The 23,313-nt window shown below is 50.2% G+C and overlaps 1 protein-coding gene across 6 annotated transcripts in view; it reads right to left on the bottom strand.

The window, feature by feature from the left end:
* SCN5A (sodium voltage-gated channel alpha subunit 5) overlaps positions 1–23,313 on the bottom strand; it is a 95,992-nt gene that overhangs the window by 37,335 nt on the left and 35,344 nt on the right. For all 6 annotated transcript variants that reach the window (XM_077865748.1, XM_077865750.1, XM_077865752.1 and 3 more), the window contains exons 7-15: positions 21,248–21,478; positions 19,682–19,745; positions 18,645–18,786; positions 17,920–18,117; positions 16,389–16,568; positions 15,246–15,611; positions 9,882–10,014; positions 8,770–9,008; positions 142–315 (exon numbers count right to left, since the gene is read on the bottom strand). In XM_077865748.1, the coding sequence (XP_077721874.1) occupies positions 142–315; positions 8,770–9,008; positions 9,882–10,014; positions 15,246–15,611; positions 16,389–16,568; positions 17,920–18,117; positions 18,645–18,786; positions 19,682–19,745; positions 21,248–21,478 (1,727 nt within the window). The remainder of the gene's footprint in view (positions 1–141; positions 316–8,769; positions 9,009–9,881; positions 10,015–15,245; positions 15,612–16,388; positions 16,569–17,919; positions 18,118–18,644; positions 18,787–19,681; positions 19,746–21,247; positions 21,479–23,313) is intronic.

Genomic DNA, 23,313 nt, shown 5'->3' with positions numbered 1-23,313 from the left:
GCACTGAGGTACCCAGCAAATAGCTGTTGGACGAAGTCAAGATGGATCAGAGTAGGGGTGACTGAGCGGTGACCTCAGAGGGAGTTGCCTTAGTGCCCCATACCCCCACCCTGCCCCCCTATAGTGGACCCAGTTGGGTACCAGGCGGAAGGAGCGCAGCACTGAGAGGTTGCCCATGCGGGACAGGCCCAGCTCCATGAGGCTCAGGATGACAATGATGCTGTCAAAGATGTTCCAGCCCTGCTGGAAGTAGTAGTAGGGGTCCAGAGCGATGATCTTGAAAGTCATCTCTGCGGTGAAGATCCCTGTGAAGACCTGGTGAGGGACAGAGAGATCAGGGTTCCCAGTATTTGGGCTGGAAAGACCCTTGGGCCAGGAGGGGTGCCCTGCTTTCTGACTCTTGCTCCCACAGGGTCCCCCTCCTGGGCTGCAAGCTCTGACTGTACCCTGGCTCCCAGGGAGTGCTTGCTTGGCCATGGCCCAGGGCCTTGGGGATACCTGCAGCCTGATGCCCCAGCTTCCTCTTTGGCTCACTACCCACGATCTGCCAGCCTGCCAGAAACAGCCAGATCCCTCTCAGGCCCCACAGAGACTTATAGCTCAGGAAGCACCTGGGGGGCAGGGGAGGCTGAGGTGAGGGTGACACAACCCAGCCTGACACCTTCCAGCCCGTGTCACCACAGGAAGTACTCTCATTCCACATGTGCCAAATACACGTATTCCTGCAAACACTCGGCTTTCATGTCTCAGGGCCTTTGCCCATGCTGTTGCTGCTCCATCTTGTCCACACACTGAACTCTTGTCTGTAATAACAGCTAGCCAACTCTTCTCGAGGGCATGACAATGTGCCAGTCCTGGGCTAGAATGCTCTGTATGTGTTGTTCCTTTTAATCCATCTAACAACCTGATGAGGAAAGTATCATCATTCCCATTTTACAGGTAAGGAAACTGAGATACTGACATGTTAAGTACTTTGCCTGTATGGAAGTACCGTACATAGCTGGTATGCTGGAGAACCAGAAAATGAACTCAGTGTTGTCCTTTAAGATTTAGAGCAACCCCCTCCGCCTCCCGGAAATATTCTTGAGGTAGGCAGGGGCTCGGTTTTCCTCCATTTGTTGGCACAGAGTTGGGAGCCACCCAGCCTCGGCCAGCAGAGTCTCGTGGTCCAGGAGCCCTTCGTGTGGTGGGCCACAGAGCTGTGACCATTTCCAACTGCTCCATGGTGTGCCAATTGCCTCGACAGGGAACTTGGTTCCCGCAGGAGGGGATGTCCTAGGAAGGCGTGGCTGGCAGGATGCTGGGCCTGCATACAAGGCCATTTGGAGCTGACGGGGTTATTGTGAGGATGGGGAGGAGTCACGGAGGTCTTCTGTGGGTGAGGGCTGAGGTGAGAGGGCCAGAGCATTCCTGGGGCAGTACCAGGGCTGCGGCAGTGGCCAGGGAGGAGAGGTCAGAGACAGGGAGGCCGAGTAGCTTGCTGAGGTCAGCGAACAGGAGGGGATCACCCAAGCCTTGACAACCCCTGTGAGAGCTCTGTACTGAAAGGAAAGAAGGAGAGATACCTGGACCGGTCCCTTCCCCCTCTGCTCAGATAAGGCCCTGTGGTGGTGGGCTGGGGGGCAGGGATCGGTACTGGTCCAGGGAGTGGGGCACCAGGATGGCAGGTGGGCATGTACCTGTGCATGGCCACGCAAGGCACCGCCCACCAGCCAGCCCTCATGCCTTCAATGGTCCCTTTAGGGCTTGTGCCAGAGAACTGATCTTACACCAGCTGGGATCTTAGGGAAGGGAGGGCCCCCGAAATCTCTCAGTCTCAGCTCTGATGCCTGGGCTCCCCTCATAGTGGGGAGGCATCCTTGGGTTCTTCTGCACCTTTCCTCAGCACCCAGGCCTGTCCCTGGGTTCTGTATCCATAACATTTTCCATCCCTCTGACTGCATCTCTGACTGCATCTCCTCCTGCTCTTCCAGCTTGTTTGTCTCCTCACTGTCGTTCCTCAGGGCCTTTGTATATGCTGCTGCCTTTCCTTGGGCCATCTGCCCTCCGCCACCCACAGGGCTCACTCCCTTCAGGTTGGGGCTTAAAAGCCACCTAATGGATGAGGCTTCCTGATGTTTAAAATCAGGACTTCCTCCCACCAAACTCCTCCTCCCTCTTCTCTGCTTTGTCTTTCCTTCACTTACCACCATGTGACATACTGTGTATGTAGCTACAGATTTGGCTAGACTGTAAGCTCCATAGGAGGGACCTTTTCTGCCTACTGGTACAAGAATTGTGTGCAGCCAGGAGGCAATCCACTGATGTTTGCTGAATAAACATACAAATACTTGGGCCTTTGACCTTAGGCTCCTGCAGTGTCTGGTGTCCTGCCAGCCACACTCCCTGCACTGGGTCTCCCTGAGAACCCCTATGGGTAGGGCCTGGGAGACTAGACCCTCTGGTCTCCCCCCCATCACCTGTTTGAGCATGCCAGGGTGGGTGTGTTCTTAAGGCTTGTTCAGCAGACCCATGAGTGCTAACTCATTTCTGGGAAGGGAGCTCAGGAAAGATCCTGTCTTTGCCCAAGTGCAAGTCTATTTTGACAGCAAGAGAGCAGATATTAGTTGGCACTGGAAGTCAGAAGAAAAAGACAGCAGAAGCTCTTGGGGAATGCAATGCCTCTTGGGGACATGATAAGGAATCAACAGCATCACCTGGAAGCTCTTCAGAAATGCAGAATCTTGAAGATCCGTGACCTGCTAGAGCAGAACCTGCATTTTGATTAGGTTCCCAGGAGATCAGAAGTTTAAGTAGTACTATTTTTCAGCACTGGTTTTCCAACTTGGTGCTTGATCCCAGGACACCAGTATCATGACCTGAGCAGAAGGCAGATGCTTAACAGACTAAGCCACCTAGGCGCACCCCCCTCCCCCGAGAGCTTTAACAATACTGATGCTTGGATTCTACTCTCAGAGATTCTAGTTAAATTGGACTAGAGTGCAGTCCAGGGATTGACTTGTTGTCGTTTAACTTCCTAGGTGATGCTAATATACTGCTAAGCTTTCGAAGCACTGCTTTACAAGTGCATAAATTTTGGTGCCAGATTCCTCCTTCCAAAGGATCAGCCCAAGCTTTCTAAGGCCATGTGATTAAAGCTTGATGCCTTAAGACACGTAGAGAATGGCAGGAGACCCAGGTTCCAAAGCTAAGTCTGCCACTGTGTGATCTTGGGCCTGAGCCTCGAGTATCCTCCTATGTAAAATGGGAATGATGACGACTCCATAGGAAGTGTCTAAGAGTTAGAGCTAATGGATGCAAAGCAGATGCTCCCTACTGGCGGGCCGTTATTGTTATCATGGGCAGCATTTATTATGACTGATGAGAGTGGCCGAGAGTGCCAGGCGCAGGGCTGCTTCAAACAACTCTGCATGTTTTATAGGCTCACTGGGATCTGGCAGGCAGAGACTGTGAGGGTGGAGACCCACTTTCCCTGACTCCTGGCAGGATGGCCAGTGAGCAGTGCTGATGGCGGCTTCCCAGGAAGTGGGGAGACCTTTGGGAAACTTAAATTCTCCTTGCATATTTAATATCTTTAACGTAAACTTGCTTTTAAAACTTCATTTCTGTGAACATCCTTCAATGTCAATTAAACATGTCTACGGCATCTCTTTCCCTCCCTCCCTCCCTTCCTGAACAGTTGTGGAATATTCCACTATACAGATGTGCCATAGTATTTCCCTCTGAGGCATTCTTTTGTCCCTCTTAAAAACATTGCCATAATAAATAATAACCTTCCACATACTTGTTTTGAGACATCTTGCCCAGTTCTTTTCTTAGGATAAATTTCTGGAAATGGAATTGCATAGTCAATGAGCATTTTTGGAGATTCTGACACATATATTTTAATTGCACAATGGTTGGAGATTGAAGCATACATGACACCCTGTCTTTGGTGCAATTTGCCTTGAGACTCAAAATGTGGTCATTCTGTAAATGTTCCGTGTGTATTTTCTCTAACTCTTGGGTGCTGTGCTCTGCACATTCATTAAGTCAAGCTTCTTTTTCTGTTATTCAAGTCCTCTAGACCCTTGGTGATGTTTTACAAGCTTGAGCCATGAGTTATGGAGGATGGTCTCTCACTAAGATTGTGGTCTTGTTAAACTGATCTTATTATCTGCTTTACATAGTTGGAAGCTATGCAATTTGGTGCATACAGATAGAATTGTATGTTCCTGGTGAATTGTTCCTTTCATCTTTATGTTTTGGATCTCTTTATCCTTCAATAATACTTTTTCTTTAAAGTTTGATAATAACACAACTCCATCAATTTTCTTGATAGTATTTGTCTGTTCTCTCTTTTTCCCATCTCTTTTAGGGATTTGGATCTCAATATATTTAGGTATCTTCTGTAAAAATATATAGCCGCATTTTATTTCTTTACCAAACTGACAATCTGTCATTTAACTGGTGACTGCACTCCCTACCACTATTTATTATGATTTCTGGTATATGTGGACCTATGTCTTCATTTTATTTTGTGTCTTCTATTTTTTTAATTTAAATTCAATTAGCCAACTTATAGTACATCATTAATTTCAGATGTAGTGTTCAATAATGTATCAGTTGCATATAACACCCAGTGCTTATTACATTACGTGCCCTCCTTAATGTCTATCACCCAATGTGTCTTCTATTTTTTGTTTCCTTTTTTTCTCTCCTTTGCTTTCTTCTATTAGATTGAATTGTAAAATTTCTTCATTTTCCTCTCTACTGGCTTGGCAATTAAGACTTTCCATTCCTATTCTCTTAGAGGTTACCCTACAAGGTTTAAGAATCAGGCTTAAGTTAATAACACCTAAATTAATTAATATTTCAGAATGAACATGAACTTCAGACCATCCTACCTCCAATCCCTGCTCCATGCCTGGCAGGAGGGCCACTGAGCAGTGCTGATGGTGGCTTCCCAAGAAGTGGGGGGACATTATAGTTCCAATGTTTTAGTTCCTACTTTTTATACCCTTCAGTCATCCTTATTGTTATTGTTTTTTTTAAAATTTATTTATTAATGAGAGATACAGAGAGAGAGAGAGAGAGAGAGAGAGAGAGAGAGGCAGAGACACAGGCAGAGGGAGAAGCAGGCTCCATGCAGGGGCCTGACATGGGACTTGATCCCGGGGCTCCAGGATCAGGCCCTGGGCTGAAGGCAGGCGCTAAACCGCTGAGCCACCCGGGCTGCCCATTGTTATTGTTTTTACAGTTAATGTTTGCTTAGCTTTACTCACATGCTTACTATTCCTTTCAGGTTCTTCTCAAAACTGCTTCTGCTATCATTTTACTTTCTTCTAAAGTACAAATTTTTGTTATTGTTTCAGAGAGACAATTTGTGTGTGGTGGACTCTTGGTCTTTACTTACTATCCTTTGTAAATGGTAGGACAATTAGAATTCTAGGGTGTCCACTGTTTTCTCCAAGAACTTTGAAATGATTATTCTACTGTCTTCTGGATTTGGTTGGAGCTACTGTGGAGTTTCCCATCTATGCAACAGTTGTTCCTTAGTAGGCAACATTTCTTGTTTTGGTTGCTGTATGTTATCTTTGCTTTTGATGTTCACCATGTCTAGATATTTTATTTATCCTGTGCAGGACTTATTGTAATTCCATAATCTGAGGGTTCATTTCTTTGATCAATTCTTACCCATTCTTTTCTTAAACATTGTTTTGTCTGCATTCTCTTATTTATTTTTTTTTTTCCTTTGGAACTCCTATCGCTCTATGCTTGACCTTCTCATTTTGACTCCATGTCTCTGAACCTTGATTTCAGATTTTCTATCTCTTCATATCTTTACATTCTGGGCAACTTCCTTAGATCTATAATTATATTAATTTAATTTTCCCTAGCTATATGAATGTGCTATTTGATTTATACATTGAGATTTTAATCCCAGTGGCTATATTTTCCATTTCTAGAAATTCAATTTGGTTCTTTTCCAAAGCTGTTTTATTCTTTAATGTTTAATTCCTTCTTTTTAAAAAAGATTTTATTTATTTATTTGAGAGAGAGATAGAGATAGTAACAGAGATAGGAAGAGACAGCTCAAGAGGGGAGGAGAGGGAGAAGTGGGCTCCCCACTGAGCAGGGAGCCTGACGTAGTGATCCATCCCAGGACCCTGAGATCATGACCTGAGCCGAAGGCAGATGCTTAACTAACTGAGCCACCCAGTTGCCCTGTTTAATTCTTTCTTTTATGTCTTTAGTTATTACGAACATTCTTATTTTATAATCTGTATTAGACAGTTTATCATAAGACATTCCTAAGAGGATAAGCCTCTGTATGTGTGTATGTGTGTCTGTCGGTCTGCTGACTCTTCCTCATAGTGGGTTATTTCCTTGTGTGCTTTGTAATTTGGAGAACAGACTTGGCCTGGGTTAAAAGTGTGTCTTCCCAGAGAAGTTTTGTGTTTGCTTCTTGCAGTGGCCCCAAGATATCATAGGGTCACATTATCTTTTATTTTAGGCACAGGTTCCAGAAATACTCAGCTATAAATTTGAACTCCAAATCTATATAAGGCCAAATTTACAGTCATAAGCTTCCAGAGGTTCCTTTTCTCCTCATCTTCAGCCCCAGCAAAGACTGACAAGCTTCCTTCTTTATCATTTCCCAGTTTTGGTGCCAGGAGTTTTTTCTGGTTCACCATTCTACTGAACTAGGGTTTTATATTCCCATGGTTACTCAATTCCATCCCTTACCCACACTGTCTAAAGACCTGCCTTGTCTCTACACGTTCACTAAAATCCAAATCCCCAGATTACCCAAATCAGCAATATCACCTGCTCCCAACCCCTACCAGGGCAACTACAGAACCCTTTTACATGTTTACTGCTATGGTTTTTAAGTTCCTCTTTGTTTCTGGCACTAGGGGATTTTTGTTACTTTCTCATGAGCTTTGATATGCATTTCAGAATATCTGCTGTATTTTTAGTTGTTTCCTAGTGGAGGACTTTTCAGGTTTTTTGGTCCACAATGTTAGGAATAGAAGTTGCATTTGCTTTCTAGATGATGAGCTAAAAGTCAAATCTATTCATCTTCTCTTTTATGGAAATGGTCTTTAATGACATGCTTAGAAAGGTTTTTCCCATACCGAGATTATTTTCCCATGCTTATTTTTGTGCTTTTGTTTTTTTACATGTAACATTTAAACCACTGAGAATATATTAACTTCAAGACAATCAAAACCTTTCACAGTAGTAATAAAGCTATCCAAATGAAACAAAATAGAGCTATACTCCAACTACATGACCTATTACTAACAATAGAACCCCAAGTTTAACACAGCTTCAATCACAACTCAATGATCCAGGGAAGCCACCACTGCTCTTTATCACCTTGATTTGCTGCTCAGAGCAATTCAGTGGTCACATTCCAATAAAACCACATTCAACTGCAATCCTACATAACCACCATCTGAAGACCACCCAACACACCAGGTACAATAATGCTTGAGACACCTACAGACTATACAAGAGCTTTCCCTTTGTTTGCATATAGAAGGAAAGAAAGTAGAATTATGGCAAAATGGACTCACATTTACAAAAAAAAAATTGAATAGACTTTGAGATAACTATCTAGAGTTCTAGTTAGGAGAAGTGATAAAGGAAGAAAATCATCAGGCTCCATAGTGTAGGAGACCTGCCTGCCTGGGGGGCTACCTGTGCCGCTGAGACTGAGATAGGGCTGGCTCTGTAGTAAGAGAAAGCTTGGACTGAATGGCCCTCTCCTCCATCCCATCTCAGCGATGATCCTGGGAGCTCCTTTCAGAGGCTACTGGGCTCTTGGCCAACCTGACCTGGGATCCCCTGGAGAAAGGCTATCTGTGTTTAGCTGGGCAGAACCAGTAGGGCCCTGTCTCTCAGAGTCAGGAAACAGTACTTACATGCCCATCTCTGCCACCATTATGCTACCTCTTGAGCCTCAGTTCCCCACCTTTAGAATAAAGAGGTAGAACCTGATCTGATCTCAAGGAAAAAAAAAACCAATCAGAATCAGAACCCAGACATTCTGACTTCCAGGGGAAGTCTCTTTAATAACAGCGCCAGTGATAATAACCACAGACCGCAGCTATCATTTATTTTGAGTGCTTACTGTTTATCAAACTCTGAGCCAAGCACATTATACACATTATCTTATTCAATCCTCATTAGCTTCCTATGGGCTTGATATTGTCATACTAATTTTACATTTATTAAATTAAACAAATACTTATTGTGCCAATGACTGAGACTAAGTAATTTGCTTCAGGTCACATAGTTAGAGCTGAGTCAGAATTCAAATCTGGCTCTGCCTGATTGACTCACTGCATCCAACTATCCATCCATCCATCCATCCATCCATCCATCCATCCATCCATCCACTCTGTCCTTCCCCCTTCTCTCTATCCATCCATCCTTCCCCTGAGAGAACTGCTGCTTATTGCATTCATTCTCCTCCTCCATTACTAATCGCCATATCTCACATCCCGGTGCATTTCAAGTTCACCCTCAACTCACTTTTGTTTTCTAATCTCCAGGCATCTTTATCCCCAACTCCTCACTCCCAGCTACATCTCTCAGCTCCTTAAAACCTGATCCTGACACTTCCTGTTCCAAGAGGTCTTCCACGGTGACTCCCACCTTTAGAAGACCCTTTTGTGCTCTGAATGTCCCCTCACCACCCATGAAGGCTGTGCCAGCTGGCCAAGAGCTCTTCACACCAGGATGCCCATTTGAGAGTTGGCTGGTGGCAGCCCTTACCAGGTTTCCGACCTGCAGCATCTCCTCAAACTCAGCTGTCATGTTGTAGTGCTCCAGTGCCATGAAGAGCGTGTTAAGCACGATGCACATGGTGATGGTGAGGTCGGCGAACGGGTCCATGACCATGAACTTCACTCTCTGCTTGATGGACATCCACAGCGGGCAGCACTCCCAGATCAGGTAGCGCTGGGCGAAGCGGTTCCAGCATGGTGGACACTTGCGGTGAGACTCTTCCAACTCTGGGGTTGGGGGGGGCAGCCAGTGAGCTGGTTTGTTTTTGTGGACTGACTCACATATAATTTGGTATCCCAGAAAAGACATATGAATTAGCTGGGGAGAGGTCAGGGCTGCTATGTGACAGGGGGACAGCGAGAGGGACAGGAAAGCTTAAGGGAAGATATGGCTTATGTCGCGGCCCCTGCCTCTGGAAATCTGCTAGGTGAGGGCCACAGGAGGGACAGGAGGTCAGGATGGATGTTCCTTAAGACAACAGTCTCACATAGACATGGGGCCACCCAACAGGAGACAGGCTGAAAAGGACAAGACAACATCTGAGACAGGCAAGTTCAGCTCTAAGGACAACCAAAACAAGAAGAACAGACGTGGGCATCTGGGACATGCTGGACAGATGGTGGTGCCTGGAACAGGCCAGAAAAGATGTGAACACATATGGGACAGGAGGGAACAAGATGGGGGGGTGGTGTCAAGTTCAGACTGGGACAGTTGGGGGTCGCCTGGGGCGGGACTGGCCAGGACAGATGTAGGATGCCTGGAATAGCCTGTGGTAGACAGGGAATGACTGGGAATAGGCTAGAATTGGCAGGTCTGGGCCAGGATGGTCCCAGGAAGGCATGGGGCTGCTTGGGAGTGGACAGGATGAGATAAGGGAGCACCCAGGACAGGCCGGGACAACTGTGGGGATGTTTGGAAGAAACACAGATAGGGTGCCTGAGGGTAACACGGACTAGAAAGTCTGGGCCTGCTCTGGGGATGTCTGAGGCAAGCCCAGCAGCTGGTGGGGGGCAGAGGGGAGGAGAGGCTCAGGTCAGGCTATGTGGGAGGGGGGCCTCAGGCAGGAGTGGGGGCGTGTGGATGACAGCAGGGGTGCTGACCTTCCAGTGCACTGGTGAGGATGCTGACTGCGCTGAGGGCCCGCTGTCGCTCTCCTGGCTCCTCGAAGCCATCCACACATGGAGCCTGTGGGGTCAGCATCTGGGGCCTGCCTGGCTCCTCCGACGGTGTGGTCTAGATGCAACCAGGAGATATGCATGAGGGCACAGGGGTCCTGTTGAACCTGGGGCAGCTGTTGGGCCTGGGACAGAGGTCCCAGACTCAGGTTGGGAGGACCCATGGGGAGATAGGATGCGGGTCTTGACAGGGCCCGGATGCTGGGTTTCTCGGTTCCCAACTCCCTCCCTATTAGTAACATCCCCCATCCCTCTTGACAATCATTTTCTCCATCCTCCTTTCTTCAACATCTCTTGTCAGTGGTAATTCTTGAGTGTGGACAGGAAACTACATGTACCAAGTTCTATCAACCAGATGCTGTCAGTATACATTAGTACATGCAAAAACAATCTGGGAGTCTTAATTGACCACAAGCTCCCTAGAGTCGACAGCATAAAGAAACATAAGGGAAAAAAATCTACCCGGCTCTAAGGTGACATTAATAGAAGCATAAAGCACAATGCTTAGACATGGCTAGTGGGAGCATCTGTGGAGGCAGTTTGGCTCTATCTACCAAGAAAATGTTAAATTGGCTCTGCAATTCCTCATCTAGCAATCTAACTTCATAAATAATTATACACGTGCACCAAAAATACATATGCAATGATGCTCATTATTGCAGCGTTGTTCCTAATACCGTAAAGACAAGACCAATCAATAGAATACTAAAATCAATTATGGATACAATCTGACCCTGGTCCCTGATACAGTCAGTAAAGAGTGAGAGGCAGTTCCTCGTGCGTTCCCATGGGAGCACCTCCCAGACAAACAGTTTGATGAAAAAAAACAAAAAGATCAAGAAGATACACACGGAATCATTAAAGTGAGTATATCTGGGGAATGGAATTGTGGGGCGAGGTCTTCTTTCACTCATACACTCCTGTACCATGGGATTTTTTTGTCCATGTGCTGGCATCATTTTTGTAAGCAAAAGAGCCAGGTCTGCAGACAGAGATGTGGTGTGCCCGACAGAGGGAGATGGCAGTAGGAATTCTCGAAGCTTACTCAGAGCCCCGCCTCCCAGTACGTGTTAGCAGGGTCCTATGTGACCACAGTGCAAGAGCCTGAGCTGGGGCTGTGCAAGGCATAGGGCTGTTCAGCATGCAAGCATAAGGCTCTAGAATCTCTGTTGATCAGAAGGAAGAGGGGCCTAGGCTACCCAGGGCAACAGAGTCAGGACCAGGGGTGGTCATCAAAGTGATCTGAGCTCAAGCTAAAGTCAACCTTTGCAACTGGTGGGACTGCCCTAAAATGATGCCTAGGGAGGAAGTGAGCTCCTGGTCACAGAAGTATGCAAGCAGAGGCACCTGAGAGGGCTGATGGGGTTGCCAGTAACAGTAGTACCTGAAGTCCGAGGCAACCACAAACCTGGCCAGCTTAACTCACAAATGTGTCTTAACTTTGCCGGCTTCTCTTCTCTTCCTCAACTTCCTGTGATAGTCTGAGTTAGCACTTTAGCAAACGTTTACTCATTCGTCTCTCACTGTGGGGGATGCACCCTTCCCTGTCCCACAAATGACACACTGGCCCTGGCCACTGGAATGTGAGTGGACATGATGTGAACAACAGCTCCTTCGGTCTATGAAAATAGTTTCCTCAGGTAGCTGCCTCCTGTCCAGCCTGAGCCTCAGCACAGAGACACATGGAACAGCCCTGAGCCTGACCCACAGCGTGGAGCCAAGCCAGGGTGCAGCCTGAAACGGAGCTGCCCAGCCAGGCCCCACCTAGAGCAGCCAAGCCATGCTTATCCTGCCGATAAGTCAGCACGAGAATAAAGGCTTACTGTTAGCCACTGATCTTGGGGGTAGTTTGTTACACAGCATTACGTAGCAACCACTGACTGATACATCACCGTAGCACAAGCTATTATCTCTTCTCCCTTCTCTACACAGTAGAAAGGGGCTCACCCCCGTTTTTAAAAAAAGATTTTATTTATTCATGGGAGACACATAGAGAGGTAGAGACACGGGCAGAGGGAGAAGCAGGCTCCATGCAGGGAGTCCAATGTAGGACTCGATCCCAGGACTCCGGGAACACGCCCTGAACCAAAGGCAGACACTCAACCACTGAGCCACCCAGGTGCCCCCTGAAAGGGGTTCCCTTAAAAGGTAAATCAGGTCATGATAATCCTCTCCTCCCCTCACCCCATGCTTTCCATCTTACTCAGACTAAATTCAAACTCTTCTATTGGCTACAAAGCAGTACAGTCCAAATCCTAACTCATCAACTGTACCCCTTCTTGCTGTTTCCATCACACCTGACCCTGTCTGGCCCCCTCATGCCTCGAACACGTCAAGCTTCCTCTTCTTCTGGACTGTTGTACTTGCTGTTGCCTCTGTCTACAACACGCTTCTTCCACATCTTTGTGGCTGGCTTCCTAAAATCATCCGCTTGTCCATTTTAATGTCGTCTCTAGAGGCAGGACTTCCTGAGTATTCTAAGAGCCATCCCCAACCCTCACCCTAGCAACATGCTGTCTCATGACCCTTATTGCTAACCTGGAAATATCGACCAGTTTGCCATCTGTCTTCCTGACTACAGAGTAAACTCTGCGAGGTCAGAGCTCTTGACTGCTCTGCTCACCACTATATCCCTGGAGCCTCCAACTCAATGCAGCAGGCTGGCACTGGGCAAATGATGGTTGCGTGGATAATTGCTCAGAAATCAGAAGGCGTGGGTTAAGTTCTAGCCCTGCGTCTAACTTGCTCAATGACCAGAGGAAAGGGGGACACAAGTCTAACATGTGGAGGAGGAAGAAGAATGGTCATTCCCCACCCCCTCTGGTCTTCTGGGCCAGGCACTCTCATATAGACGGTGGACAAAGGAAAGCTTCACCCTCTACTCTCTCAACTGGGATAAATTAAATATGAGCTGTCTGTTGGGCTGGCCCTTCTCCTCTCTTGTCTTGGTTGAGCACCCACTATGGGCTCCACACTGTACTCAGCCTTCAGATTCCAAACTGGGTACCCAGTGGAGGCAGAGAAGGCATTCCCAGGGGCCGAATGCCTGCTAATCTCTTTAACTTTACAATGTCTCCATCTTGGTCTGCTAGGTAATTCCCTTCACTTTGCAAATAAGCCCCTTGGCCTGCTAATCCCTTTGAGGTTACAAATGGGCCCCACAGAAGTGAGAAAGGGTGAAGTCAGAGTTCCCGGTAATGAAGTGTTTGAACTTGCATTCCTCCTGACATGTGCAGCACAATGAGATGATTTTCTCCCTAATGAGATTAGGAAATTCTATTAGTGTTCTGGGCTGCCGACCTGATCCACAAGGCTAAGCCTCCAGGGCTGGATGTGCAGGGGGGCCCAGGCCACCCGGGTTTGCTGTTTCTGAAAACCTCACCCTCCAGGTGAGGGCTCAGGCCCCTCCAGGCCCGCCCAACACTGTGGTCTGCCCCCAGGTGCTCCCAGGACCATCTCCCTGACTCTGCTCCAGAAGAGTGTGAGGGCCCTGGGCACACTGCAGTGTGCCCCAGGAGTCTTCCACTCCTCCTGCCTCAATAATAGAGCTAACAGATAATAATAGTAATCACTCGAACTTGAGGCAAGGACTGGTCTAATCACCGGACATATTTTTAACCCTTTTAGTCCTCAGCAGAAGCTGCTGATGTGGATACGAATTTTATTTACACTTAACCCATGAGGAAATTGAGGCATAGAGCGACTCCTTAACCTGCGCCAAGTCCTGTAGCCAGAGCCAGGGTCTGAGCTGGAGCAGAACAGACCATTTGGCTGTAAGCCATTTCTCTTCAGCCCCACCTCCACCTTCCTGATCAAGGCTCCCTGTCTTGTCCTAGCTTCCTCAGAAAGTCTCCCCTCCTGTGTCTCCTGCAGGTTCTGGGGTATAAGCCACACCTTTGCCCTTTCTCCAGGTGGGTGGCCTTGGGGGTAATGTTGGGGGCAGCAGTCAGCAAGGACATTCCAGGGCTGCTGGGCAGTCATGTCTGTCATGGGCTCAGTTGACTGAGTGATCAGAGCTCTGGTTGGCCTTTCATGCTCTGGTCCATCTCTCTGCTACCTTTTTTTAAAGGATTTTATTCATCTATTCATGACAGAGAGAGAGAGAGAGAGAGAGAAAGAGAGAGAGAGAGAGAGAGAGAGAGAGAGAGGCAGAGATACAGGCAGAGGGAGAAGCAGGCTCCATGCAAGGAGCCTGACTCGGGACTCAATCCCGGGGCCTCCAGGATCAGGCCCTGGGCTGAAGGCGGTGCTAAACCGCTGAGCCACCTGGGCTGCCCCTTCTGCTACCTTTTTGATGGTAACTCCAACTCCTTTTGACTTTGTTCCCTGAGTTCTGGGCATTCTGACCTCATGGCATTTCCTTCAATATGCTGGGCACATTCCTGCCTCAGGGCCTTTGCACTGGCTGCTCTTTAGGCCTGGAACATGCTTCCCTCAGATGATATAATGATGGTATATTATTATAACATTATCACAGCATCAACATACTCATAACATCCTGATTGCTGGACCCATATGAGACCATTCATCCTCACAACAATCTGAGATGGGTGTTTTCAATTCATTTTACAGAGGACAGGCACAAACAGAAAGAAACTTGCCCATGGCCATCCAGCTGGTAAGCTCTGAGCTAGAATTCAAACCTAGTTTGTGTCTGGAATCTGGGTGCTCAATCATCCCCCAGAATTTCAGAAAGCAGCCTGGCTCCCACCCCTGCCTCTGGTAGGTCTTCGTTTCAATGCCTCCTAAGGAGTACGGGATCCCGCTCCCCCATGCTTACTTTTGCCCTCCCACAGCACTTACTACTTGGGCTAATGTTTACCATTTTGTAAAGTACTGAAGTATTTAAGGCTTGGTGAATAATTGTTGCCCAGTATCCTGTGAGTATCCCCTTGCCACTCTGGTCCCTTTCTCAGAACCCCCTGCACTGCCCAGGATCCAGCAACCCTATGGGTTAACACCTGACACACACAGGGCCTTCAGGACTCCGGTCCTGTGCCACCATGGCATCTCAGTGCCAGGGCTTTATTGGTTACTAAATATTTAACTGTTAGTCCTATCACTCAATGTTATACACCATATACACATATATGTCTATTTTCTTTGTTTTTTTTTTTTTTTTTTTTTTTTTGCCTGCCTGCCCCCATTAGCATGGAAGCTCTATGAGGGCAGAGATTTTTTTGCCACACTTATTCATCCAGAGTCCAGCATACATCAGGTGCTCAGTAAATACTAAGTGAATCTGGGAGACCAGATCTGCCCTGGGGCTGCATCACGGGGCTGGCTCACCGTGTCTGGGGGGCGATCCAGTATCACAGGACGGAGGAGGTGGCTTCCTGGGGAGGTGGCCTCCAGATCACCTGCCCCCAGCAAGGAGACCACCCCGTTGCAGTCCACGGTGCTGTTCCTTTTACCATTGAGGGCGGGAGCCGAGGTCCCTGGACTGAGCTGTCCCTGGGCACTAGGCTGGCGCAGAGGCCAGGGCACCAGTAGGGACGTGCGGTGGCTCTCGCTGTCTCCCGCTGTACTGTTTTCATCATCTGCAAAATCTGTCTCCGAGCCCAGGTCTCGCCTGCGAAAGGTGAAGATGCTCCCACGGCTGGAGCGTGGCTTCACGGAGGTCCTGCTGAGGCCATGTGTGCTGCTCAGGCGATTCTGGGGATACAGGGAGAAGGCACACCACCAAGCCAGCTCTTTATGTGCTCCCAGCCTATCCCCTGTGATGTTCTCGGAGACTGAGAGGTTGTCTCAGAGCAATGAGAGTTTTTTTGTTGTTGTTGTTTTGTTTTTTTAAAGCAGGCTCTGTGCCCAGCAGGGCTTGAACTCATGACCCTGAGATCTAGACCTGAGCTGAGATCAAGAGTTGGATGCTTAACTGACGGAGCCACCCAGGCTTCTGCTGGCCACTCGGGAATTGGGGGCGCTGAGCCAGGGTGTGTTCACAGGAGGGGGTATAGTTGGTCCTGCATCATCTGGGATCTCTGCTCACTTAAAGCTTGTGCCTTTGGGGCTTTGAGATCCAAATTTACCTGGGCCTGAAGCTGTGGCTGTGGCTGGGCAGGAGAAGAAGGAGGCATGAAAGCTTCTGGTGGTGCAAACAGGCCTGGCCTGAGCAGGACCTGGGGCCATCAGCCATGTACTTGACTCAAATGGGTATGTCTTTGGGTGCCTACCAATCTACACCACAGGGTAACCTCTGGTCCTAGCCCCAGCCCCAATGCTGGTGACATCACAACACCCAAACCTAGCTGGTGTCTCTGCCCAGACCTCCTCCACTCCAAGAATGGTCATGGGAAACACGGAGGGCTGGAAGGGGGCTCAAGGATAGTCTCCTTGGGGAGCAACCACGGGGGGCTGCACCAGGGGCCCAACATGATGGGCTTTTGATGCCAGACCCACACTGAAAGGGTCAGAGCCACGGCCGGGGATTACCATTGCTCTGGGACCATCCTCCGAGTCGGACTTGGGGAACCTGTCATCCCCACACTCCTCTGTCCCCGAAGACATTCGTTTTCTCCTCTTGCTTCTTCTCTCATGTGTGGTTACTGGGGCCAAAGGGGACATCTCCAAGGAGCTGCGGGACACAGTGTCCACACCCCTGATGGTGAGGGCCTGGAAAAGGTGGAAGAGGGGTGTTTTGGTTATTGAGACTTTGTGCAGCCTCAGGCTAAGGCAGGCCGAGCAACTCTCAGTATCTCCATTTCCCCATCAGGAAGTAGACTTGCACACTTAACCCCAGACCAGAGTATCATGGAGAGATGAGCTCAAACAGACCCAGCATGTTTTGAAAAGAATCAAAGTCCAGGGAAGAGGAAAGAAGTGGCTGATGTGGGCAGCTCTAGGAAGAGGGGAGTGTGAGGGACAGTTGAGGTGGGAGGATGTTGGTGAGCAGAGGAAGCAACAGAATTAGAGGGCAGGACATCTTCTAGAAGGTTCAGTTGGCCAAAACTGGTGATGGGGGAGGTAGCGTGGGGCAATGAGAAGAAAGTGAATGCCTACATGGCTTCTAACAGCTTGGTCTGTAGTTAGCCTGCAGTACCTGCGTGTGGAGTGATGGGTAACCAGGGCAGCACTGCCAGGGCTTATTTTCCGAGCTGGGTCAGGCTTCCGACCTTGGACCTTCCTCACCAAGCTTCCAGAAGACATCCCTTGACTAGGATAAACTCAGTCCATGGACATGTGGTTCTCTTTTATCCAGCATGCATTAGGTTCCTTTACACAGGAGCTACCACCTTTACCTGGCAGCCACCATTTTTACCCAGCTGGCACTGTTTTCTCTGAGAAGACACCATGGTCATAGGGAACACTTTCCTCAGCAGGCACCACACTCACAGCACCCACTTGCACCCAGTGAGACTTTTACCTAGTAGGTGCCTCATGAACAGGCACTGTCCTTAACCAGGTACCAAATTTTCACCTAGCAGACACTACATTCACATGAAATACTTTAACCCAGTAGACGCCAGCATCGCTCAACAGTAACTGTCTTTTATCCAGTAGATGCCACACGTGAAGGCACCAGCTTTTCCCAGCATGCATCACATGCGCAGACACCTGCTTTACCCGGAATGCATCATACCCACAGACACCTGCTCTACCTGGCATGCGTCACATCTGCAGACACTAGCTTTACCCAGCATGCACCATGCTTATAGGCACCAGCTTTATTCAGCAGGCACCATGCCCACAGGCACCAGGTTTGCCTAGCAAGTAGAAGGTTAATAGGTATCAACTTTACCCAGCAGGACCTGCCTTTTATCTATAGATGCCACACTTACAGATAGCAGCTTTACCCAGCAGGCACCAGCTTTACCCAGCATGTACCAGGTTTGTAGGCACCAGCGTTACGAAGCAGGTGTCATCCCCATAGGCACCAGCTTTGCCCAGCAGGCACCAGGTTCATAGGCAGCCAGAATCAGGTGAGGACTTGCTTTGGAGGCTCCTTGGCTGCATGCTCACTCACCTCATGCTCTTTCTTGAGCATCTCCATGGCCTCCTGGAAGCGCTTTTCCTTCTCCTCTGTCTCAGCAATGGTGGCTTGGTTTTGTTCCTCATAGGCCATGGCAACCACAGCCAGGATCAGGTTCACCAGGTAGAAGGAGCCCAGGAAGATGACAAGCATGAAGAAGATCATATAGATCTTCCCTGCAGACCTCAGGGTCTGGGGGAGTAAGGCAACAGAGGTTATCTTCACTGGGGCCCTTTCTGGGTCATGGTCATGGTCTTGGAATTTCAAGTTGTCCAGTCAGGCTACGCCAAGAGTTCAAATGGCCACAGCTTGGGGAGGAGTAGAGCACATCCTGCCTATAGAGGTAAGTATTCTAACCCATAGAAAAGAATGACCTACATGCAGAGGATAGTGTCCCATCCATGGAGGGAGGCAGAATGTTCCAGTCGACAGAGGAAATGTTGCATGCATAGAGGCAACTATTCCATCATATAGGGCAGAGAAATGTCCTACTCACAGAGCACAGTGAGCCCCATACAGAGGGAAGGGTACTTGGTTACCAGCAAGAAGTTTCTTTGCTTGCTGTTCCCATTCCTCAGATGCAAGGGTTCCTGTCCCTTATTCCTTGAGCCTCCCCAGCTCTTGCCAGTGGAGAAGCTGCTGGGGCCTCTAGCTAATCACCTGTGCATCCTGGTCCCTAGCCAGTTCCTGGTGTTCCTCCCGCCCATGCACCCATGTACCTGCTGGTAGAGGCGCTCCCAGCAGTCCTGTGTCATTAGGCGGAAGAGCGCAAGGAAGGCCCAGGCAAAGGAGTCAAAGCTGGTGTAGCCGTGGTCAGGGTTCTCCCCTGCCTTTAGGCACCGGTAACCCTCGGGACATGTCCTGCAGTCAGACACACAGACTCTGTCCCCTGCCGTGAAGGGCCCGCCCCCTAAGATGCTCCCTGGGCCTGACTCATCTCCCTGGGTGGCCCAACATGTGCCCCACTGCTTCATGAGGCTGACTTTCACAAACTTAGTGCCACACGGTTGGTGCTGCTGCCGTGACTTTCCACGCTGTGCCTCCGGCCTGGGACACCGGTTTCGCCTTGTCTCTCCCCATCTGTATCAGCTAGGCCTGAATCCAGCTCCCTTCTGCCCACATGATACACCATCCCCGCTGTGACATGAGTCGCCTCTCCCCTCACAGAGGAAGTGCCAAAGGCCTGGCTCACAGTGATTTCCTCTGGCTGCTTACCCCACAGGGAGATGGGCACAGAGTAGGCATGCAGTGGGGGGGTGGGGGGGAGGGCAGTGAGGCTTGGCTGAATAGCATGAGGCTGAACAGCACGGAGCCTGGGGCAAATGCCAGCCCGTGGGGTGGATGGATGGACAGGCTGTGATTCTGGGGTGGACAGGCTGGGGTCTGGCCACACCTGGAGGATGTACCCCTTTATGTGACCATGCACACAGGCATAGTGAGGGGGACTGATGACTCACAGAGCTGGATGGGATAGCCTCTCTCCCAAAGAGAGACTGCTGGGCTGGACTCACGAGTGGGGGAGATGGAGGGTGGGGGTGGGGTACTCAGCAAGTGGGAGGGTGCAGCCTCTGTGTCTTTTAATGTCCTAAGACTTTCCAGACAAATCTCTTTGGCTATAGGAAGGGCTGGAATTTCATACTGAGAGATGTGGGACTGCAGCCCCACAGAGTACCAGGGGACTCCCTCCTCCCCTGCCACCCTCACCTCACCTCACCCCTACCCGGTGAGGTGGCCCTGGGGGCTGGGCACCACATACCCGGCATCAGAACTGTTCCCACACAGTAACACATCGGAGGTGCCATTCTTCAGCAAGTAGTTTCCTGAAAGGGGAATGACCGATGCTGAAGAGCATGTGTGGCCCAGACTCCTGGGGTTCCCGCTTTGTGCCCAGGACTATGGTGGGGGTAGACACCTGAGGAACAACACCAGTTGCTTCCCTGGCCTGCCTCCTGCTCCCCCCTAGATGTTCAGCTGCCAGTGTCCCCCACGCTCACAGAAGACTCAGGGAGTCCCCATAGGGAGCTTCTGTCCCCTGCCCCGAGGAGGACTCAGGAGGATAGCTGGGGCGAAGAGAGGCCCTGACCCAGGAGGCAGGGGTCTGGGCGGAGGCCCAGCTCAGCTACTGAGTCACTGACCTGGTCTCGGCAGGCTACCGCCCGGCTCCATCTGCACCACTTCTCTGTGCCTAAGGTGGTACAGGTGATACCTGCTACTGTCACCGTGGCGTGATGATGCTGCAGTATGCTCAGACGGGGCTGGGGCTGCGCCAGATGCCATATGGGACACATAGTCCTGTCCTCTCCTCTGGCCAGTGGTCAGGCCCCATTACTTAACACTACTCGCCTTAGTTTTAGGCAGCAGTTCTCAAACTGTGGTCCCCACCCCGCGAGAGCAGACAACTGGGACCTGGTTAGAAATGTAACCTCCTGAGTACCACCCCAGATCTGCTGACTTGGGAACTCTGGGGGTGCTGCCCAGCCACAGTATGTGCTTCCTGGAGCCCTGCTGGTACACATGAAAGTTTTAGAACCGCTGCTATTTGGCCACAGCGGAGCCATAAGCAAATTGAGTCACTGAGCTTCATTCCGTTTCTTTTTCCAAAGCGGACTGCAGGTGTAGCGAAGAGGCCCTAACTTCAGAATGTCCCTTGGGGCCTTCAATCTGCCCTTGCACCAGTGTCTACCTTTGAACCAGACTGATGGTCTCGGTTAAGAGAGGTGCTGGCCATTGGCCTGGAACATTGAAAGGCACGTATCACTGAAATGGCCGGAGGGGCTCATGTGACTTTGTACAATCTCCCAGCTTGTTCCAACCCTCTCTTGGGGTTCTGTGGGGCATATGTATGGAATTAACGTCTTGGCAAGGAATTCTGAAGTTGGCTGAGACATCCCATGCCAAGCAGGTGGGACCTCCACTCTGAAGGCTCACAAACTACCCCAGCTCCATGTCCCGCCCTTTCTCTGGCTAATGCTCCTCTCTGGATAGGTAGGCCAGTCTTCTTTCCCTTCTCAATTCTCTGGGGTCAGTCCCCCTTCACCCTCAGCACCTGCTGTCCCTCATCAGCCTCTCCAGTTAACTTCCTACTTCCTGCTCTTCAAGTGTCTGGTCATCGAGTCCAAGAACTCACGAGGGCAGGCCCAAAGTCCTCACCCCTCCCGTCCTCTCCTGGAGTTCCAAAGGGCAGGGGCTGGGATCCCGGAGCATATCTTGGGGTTTCTGGGGGACCAGGTACAGCTTGACCAGCCATGGGGGAAGGTCTATCTCTGGTAAGGGCTGTGTGGCCTCACAAAGCCCGACCCGGGCCCGCAGAGTGAGCCTGCACCTGAGTCGCTGAGGTAGTGGTCCAGTGACTCCCAGACCAGGCCGTCAGCCTCCACAGAGCCGTTGGTGTCGTTGAGCGCCGTGAAGTTGCGGACACACTTGTGTCTCAGGTTACCCATAAAGAGCTGCAGGCCGATGAGGGCAAAGACACTGAGACAGAAGACGGTGAGGACCATCACGTCGGCCAGCTTCTTCACAGACTGGATCAGAGCCCCCACGATGGTCTTCAGACCTGGGGAAGGCAAGAATGAGCAGGGGTGTCACCCACAGGCTCTGTGCTCCTCATTCCACTGGGTGGGGGGCCAGGCCTGAGGGGGTGCTGGGCCAGATGGGCAATCATGAAGCAGGGGCAAGAGAAGGAGGCCTCCATTTCCTCTGCTACTGAGATTCTGTCCTGCCCCCCCCCCCCCACCGGGGTGGAAGTCCAGTCTGGCCATGTATTTTCAGGAGGACCCAGTCCTCTTTGCTCTCCACTAGCCACATATATTAAATGGGTGTGGGAAATGCTGGTTTCTTGAGGAAAAAAAACACTCAAAGCCTGTCCCCATCCGGCTGGTCCCTAGGTATACCTTTAAATATAATCTGCAGAAGGGACACAGGTCCAGGCCCATTCCAGGGCAATGGAAGGGCGCTGGCCATGATCCTTGAGATGGAGAGGCACAGGTCATTCTTGGTAGAGGAATGGGGTGTGTGCTTGGGTGATGGGGGGCTATCAGGAGGCCTGGCAAGGTCATGGTGGGTAATGTCCTAAGGGGTTTGTTCTGGCTAGGATCCCACCTTTGGGAAGGCTTCAAGGGCAGGGGAGGGGTTGACTTACTTTGCATTTTCCTCCTCTGCCCTGTCCCTCCAGGACCCATCCCCTTCCATCCCATTCCCCAAAGCCAAGAGGCTGTGATGTGTTAGTTGCATGGCCCAGCTCCCTGCAGAAGCCAGCACCACACAGCAAAGTGACAGAAAAGCATGTGTAGACACCTTTGGTCTGACACTGAGCTATTGTCCTATGACAAGTTCGAGCAGAGCATCGGGAGCGAGGGGGCTTCTCTGCCAGCAGCAGAGCCCAGCCTCCTGCCCCCACTCCCCAGCCCCCAGGCTCAAAGCGGCCAGATCTCAGATTAAGCTCCATCCATCCATCCATCCATCGTCCAGCTGGTTAATGTGTTAGGAGCACCTGTGGTGGCCGTGCCCACAGCTGCCATGCCCATGACCTCAAGACAGGGAGGCAGCGATGGGCAAACATGGGAGCAGGGGAGGAAGTCCTCCCACTGTGCCACTAGCGCTGCTGCCTGCCCACAGCTCAGAGGCACTCAGCGTGCTCTGTGGAAATCGTCCTGACAGATGTTGGCAACTGCCCTGGGCAGGTGTGGGCCTTGCAGGGAATGGGCCTGGGGTGGTGGTGGTAGTAGGATTCCCATTTGGTAGCCCAGCACACCTCAGCTCTAGCAGAGGTTCTAGGACCCCTCAGAGAGCACACTCCGGTTCTGCTTACCGGGCCTGGAGACCCTGCCCATAATGTATGTGGCAGGCAGCACAGGGCAGGAGGTGGTGGGCAGCATACACTGCCTCAACTGTTAGTCTAAAGGATCTTTAGAGCATCCAGTTCAAGGCCCAGCAAAGCACCTCCTGGTCTGTGGACATAGCATCCAGCGGGGGGAAATAAGTTGGTGAGCATAGATCCAGTCCTTTAAATATTTCTTATATTGATGACAGAGTTCACTTCTGACAAGAATGAGTCCAATGAAGTAACAGGATTCTTTCTGAAAAGACCCAAGAAGGGAAAGGTCCCTGGCATCAACTGGGACACTCTCCTGCCACTGAAGGTCTAACAAGCTGGCCAAAGAGCCCTTGGAAACCAACCCCTCTGATTTCATTTCCATCTTGCGGGAGAGGAGACTGAGGTCTGGAGAAGGCCGAGGCTCTCTGAGCCTCAGCGCAGGGGACACCTCCTCCAGAGAGATTTCCATAATGCCGACCACAGCATTGTTCTAATGACCACTTTCAGGGTCTGCTGTTTGCTTTCTCACTGGGTTGCTGGCAGCTTTGAAGAGGTCCAATGTGCCCGGGCTTAGG

The sequence above is a fragment of the Canis aureus genome, chromosome 22, assembly GCF_053574225.1.
Source record: "Canis aureus isolate CA01 chromosome 22, VMU_Caureus_v.1.0, whole genome shotgun sequence".
Taxonomy (NCBI): Eukaryota; Metazoa; Chordata; class Mammalia; order Carnivora; family Canidae; genus Canis; species Canis aureus.
Note: the sequence above shows the minus strand (reverse complement) of the source record. Positions and strands in the feature narration are given on the sequence as shown.